At 38.7% G+C, this 4,625-nt stretch overlaps 1 protein-coding gene across 1 annotated transcript in view; it reads left to right on the top strand.

Moving 5' to 3' along the window:
- The first annotated feature begins 640 nt into the window (after positions 1 to 640).
- LOC116704048 (excitatory amino acid transporter 1) overlaps positions 641 to 4,625 on the top strand; it is a 15,656-nt gene continuing 11,671 nt past the window's right edge. Inside the window, exons 1-3 of the mRNA XM_032539241.1 lie at positions 641 to 892; positions 3,415 to 3,557; positions 3,686 to 3,823. Of these exons, the coding sequence (XP_032395132.1) occupies positions 3,419 to 3,557; positions 3,686 to 3,823 (277 nt within the window). The 5' untranslated portion in view covers positions 641 to 892; positions 3,415 to 3,418. The remainder of the gene's footprint in view (positions 893 to 3,414; positions 3,558 to 3,685; positions 3,824 to 4,625) is intronic.

The following is a 4,625-nucleotide window of genomic DNA, read 5'->3' as shown; positions in this document are numbered from 1 at the left end:
AAAATAAACTAAAATTCTCTGATTTTTTTTAGGAGTGACACGAGTATTTCTGGGATTATTTGGAACACTAATACACATTTACAGAAATGTTTCACTTATTAGTGTGAAAGTGAGTAGGGAATAGTGTTTGTAAAAGGCTATGTGACCTGATTTTAGGGGTATTCTTCACTAATTATACTGAACTTCACCAGGGAATATGTTTCCATACAGTGAGGTCACTTATTATTGCACAAGCTCTACTTTTTTCAGCTAATTGTGGTGTGTCGTTTACTCTGCGGAATAACCTCAAACTATAACACGTCCCGAGTGAGATGATGTGTATCAATTAAACCCGGTTATTGTTTTACACCAGAAACAATTCCTTATGTGTCTGTGTAATGTGCATTAAAGCAAAAAAAGAGTTTTGTGGGTCAAAACACAATGGACAGATGAGAGAAAGTAAAGTGAGGATGAGAGAAGAGGTCAAAAGGACGTCTAGCTTTAGATGGATCCTTCTATGACAATTCTACGATGATTTTAATAAAAACCCTCAACAAAGGTGTTTGTACATCTGGGCTTTACCTGAAACTGTGTCACAGGGCTAACAGTGTTATTATGGGAGGACCATTTTCTCATTTGTGCTCCTAGTCTCCCTCCCTCCCTCCCTCTCTCTGTCTTTCATCCAGATGTCTCCCCTCCCTTGTTTTCCAATTACATGAGCTCCATGAGAGCCGTCTTTCCCACACACTCCGAGTGGCTCGCGCTAGAGCTCCATCTTCCAGTCCCTCTGTTCCCCTGATTCTCAGAAGCTTTAGTGCCCTGCTCCGCTGTTGCTTCCCAGGCCTGAAAGGTTCACCTGCAACACTGAAGAGCTCTGAACTGAGAACGGAATAACAGATATTGGTCTGAGGAGGTAGGTGACAAATAAGCTGTTTTTCTGTCCTGCTTTAAAATGTATGGGGGTACTAGTTATTTTAAGTAGTGTTAGAAAGATAGACATTAGCTAAGGAGGGAGTTCAACTCATTTTGATAACATTTTTTAGTTTTTGACTCTTTCAATTGAAAGGAAAAAGAAATAAGAGTCTAAAAAGTTAAGGTGAAAACATGGAAATCAAAGGATCAAATACATATATTATATTATTATTACACATATTTTAGAGATTTGGTGAACATAATTTCATTTGTAGTGCGCACGTGAGGAAAAGTTCCATTCTCCAAAGCAAAGAGTTCTGTGTTGTTCCAACAACATGATTTGTTGCATGTTGTAAGCAACCAAAAATGATGTCTGTATTGTTATCTGCGATGTCCAACGGTCGGATAAACACAGACTGAAAAAAAAACCTCTGGCAGTCCAAAATTCGTAGGAATAAAGCAATTCATGAAAAATGATTTAGCATATAGGTCACATTCCGCTACAGGCACAATGCAATGTCGAACTATTGGAATCTAGAAGTCATTAATTCCAAAAGAGAGTGAACAGACTAGTGCCCCCTTGTTACCGTGGGATCCACTGTCCATCAGATTATGGATATACTTTTCCAAACCTTGCAAAACCTGACTGTCGATACAACTGGGAGTGGAGATGAAGTGTGAACCAAGCTTCGCATTTGGTCACAGTGTCAGTTCTAGGCTTTCAGTTATGTTGTTTTTTATGTTTCTGGCCAAATCTGTCAAGCAAAGAGCTCTGTCACATTTTTCCAGAGGTAGGACATTGGTTTAAAAAACGGTCCACTGAAACAGTGACACAATTTGTACATATGGACATGTGAGTATTGTGTTTAGGCAAACTTGAAAATATCCGAACCGATCTTTTAAAACTGAAAGAACCTTTTATATAGACCTTAGTGGTCCCTAATACTGTATCTGAAGTCTCTTTTATATAGAACCTTAGTGGTCCCTAATACTGTATCTGACGTCTCTTACTATAGACCTTAGTGGTTCACCAATACTGTATCTGAAGTCTCTTGTATATAGACCTTAGTGGTCCCTACTAATACGTGTATCTGAAGTCCTCTTTTATATAGACCTTAGTGTCCCTAATACTGTATCTGAAGTCTCTTTATATAGACCTTAGTGGTCCCTAATACTGTTCTGAAGTCTCTTTTATAGACCTTAGTGGTCCCCTAATCCTGTATCTAAAGTCTCTTTTATATGACCTTAGTGGTCCCCTAATAATGTATCTGAAGTCTCTTTTCATATAGACCTTAGTGGTCCCTAATCCTGTATCTGAAGTCCTTTTTATATAGACCTTAGTGGTCCCTAATATGTATCTGAAGTCTCTTTCATATAGACCTTGTGGTCCCTAATACTGTATCTGAAGTCTCTTTTTTATAGACCTTAGTGGTCCCTAATACTGTATCTGAAGTCTCTTTTATAGTTACCTTGGTGGTCCCTAATACTGTATCTGAAGTCTCTTTTATATGACCTTATGGTCCCTAATACTGTATTGAAGCTCTTTTATATAGACCTTAGTGGTCCCCTAATACTGTTCTGAATCTCTTTATAACCTTAGGTTCCTATAACGTCGAAGTTCTTTTATAGACCTTAGTGGTCCCCTAATACTGTATCTGAAGTCTCTTTTATGACTGTGGTCCCTAATACTGTATCTGAAGTCTCTTTTATATAGACCTTAGGTCCCCAATACTGTTCTGAAGTCTCTTTTAGTATACCTTAGTGGTCCCCTAATCTGTATCTGAAGTCTCTTTTATATAGACCTATGGTCCCCTAATATGTATCTGAAGTCTCTTTATATAGACCTTAGTGGTCCCTAATACTGTATCTGAGGTCTCTTTATAAGACCTTAGTGGTCCCTAATACTGTATCTGAAGTCTTCTTATATAGACCTTAGTGGTCCCTAATACTGTATCTGAGTCTCTTTCTATAGACCTTAGTGGTCCCTAATAATGTATCTGAAGTCTCTTTATATAACCTTAGTGGTCTCCTAATACTTATCTGAGTCTCTTTTATATAGACCTTAGTGGTCCCTAATACTGTATCTGAAGTCTCTTTATATAGACTTAGTGTCTCCTAATACTGTATCTAAGTCCTTTATAACAGACCTTAGTGGTCCCTAATACTGTTCTAAAGTCTCTTTAAATAGACCTTAGTATCCCCTAATACTGTATCTGAAGTCTCTTTTAAATAGACCTCAGTGGTCCCTCTAATACTGTATCTGGAATCTCTTTATATAGACCTTAGTGTTCCCCTAATACGTATCTGAAGTTCTCTTTAATGACCTTAGTGGTCCCTAATACGGTATCTGAAGTCTCTTTAATAGACCTTAGTGTTCCTCTATACGTATCCTGCATTCCTCTTTAAATAGACCTTAGTGGTCCCCTAATACTGTACATTCTCTTCTTGATGTGAATTGACAGCCTGCTAGTAAGTCCACACACATACTATGTGCACTAATGAACATGTTTTGGTATACTACAGAAGGATGCAGCGATTCCGGGAAAGCATTCACATACGTACAATGAAGGCAAAAAGGAAAGTGGAGGAGATCTCCAAAGAGGACGTCCATGCTTTCCTCAAGAAGAATGCCTTTGTGCTCTTCACAGTCGGGGCAGTTATTGTAGGTGCGTATGCCTCTGTAAGCTGAAATGTCCCAGACTTCATTCAGTCTGTGTCCCCATTGCATTGACAAGACTTTGACTTGGAGACATATATTTAATGCACAGGCCACACGCTGTCATTCTCCCTACAGGTATTGGTCTGGGATTTGCCCTCCGCCCGTATAAGATGACCTATCGAGAAGTGAAGTACTTCTCCTTCCCTGGAGAGCTGTTAATGAGAATGCTTCAGATGCTTGTTCTCCCCTTACTGGTCTCCAGTCTAATAACAGGTACGACACATTACTGTATGTCCTATGTTGGATACAGGACTTAACATTCACTTTGTTTTGTATTCTCAGAGTTATTCAGATTCAGTTTCTCGTCAGTAGTCTTTTATATTCATGTGATTGGTCAGTTGTCACTTCAGCGTTGTACTGCACTAGAAAAACTTTACCCTTAGCAACAAAAAAAAATGTGCATGACAAATATTCCAATTTCTGTTTGTTAGCCTACCAAGTAACAAAAAGGCTAGTTGGACTAATACCATCTGTTGTGATTGTATTTTCTTATCCAGGTAGCCGGGAACTACAAGGGCCCTTAGTCTTTTTTTTAATAAAACACAAGCAATATATTAATGCATTATCAGACAGTAACTTCAAAATATGCCAACATAAATAATAATACTAGTATAAATTGAGTAAGGAGATAAGTATTTTTTTCCCGGAGGGTTACAAGAGTCTTTGAGGATTCTGAAAATACCTCCCATACATCACCTGGTATTTATTTTTTAGGAAACTGATGCCTATCTCTGTGCCTTGGATAAAGTAGTTATACATGATAGGCCCAAACTTCAGCTATGGTAATTAGTATTTGTCAAATTGTGAAAAGATCAACAGTGTCAGGTGTAATAACATGTAAAGAAGATGGGGCTTGCTTGATGCTGGGAGAGAATGAGAGCTCAGCAGAGGTGGTTCACGGGGAGGTGGTTCAGGTTTACACCCCTCACCCCCAGCTGGGTGATGAAGAGATTCCGACTGACTCAGTGACAGACACTCGGTTCTAACCAATTACAGAAGGTGCTTTATCCTCGTG

This window comes from Etheostoma spectabile, chromosome 16, assembly GCF_008692095.1.
Source record: "Etheostoma spectabile isolate EspeVRDwgs_2016 chromosome 16, UIUC_Espe_1.0, whole genome shotgun sequence".
Lineage (NCBI taxonomy): Eukaryota > Metazoa > Chordata > Actinopteri > Perciformes > Percidae > Etheostoma > Etheostoma spectabile.
This window is presented reverse-complemented; position numbering and strand designations above follow the sequence as displayed.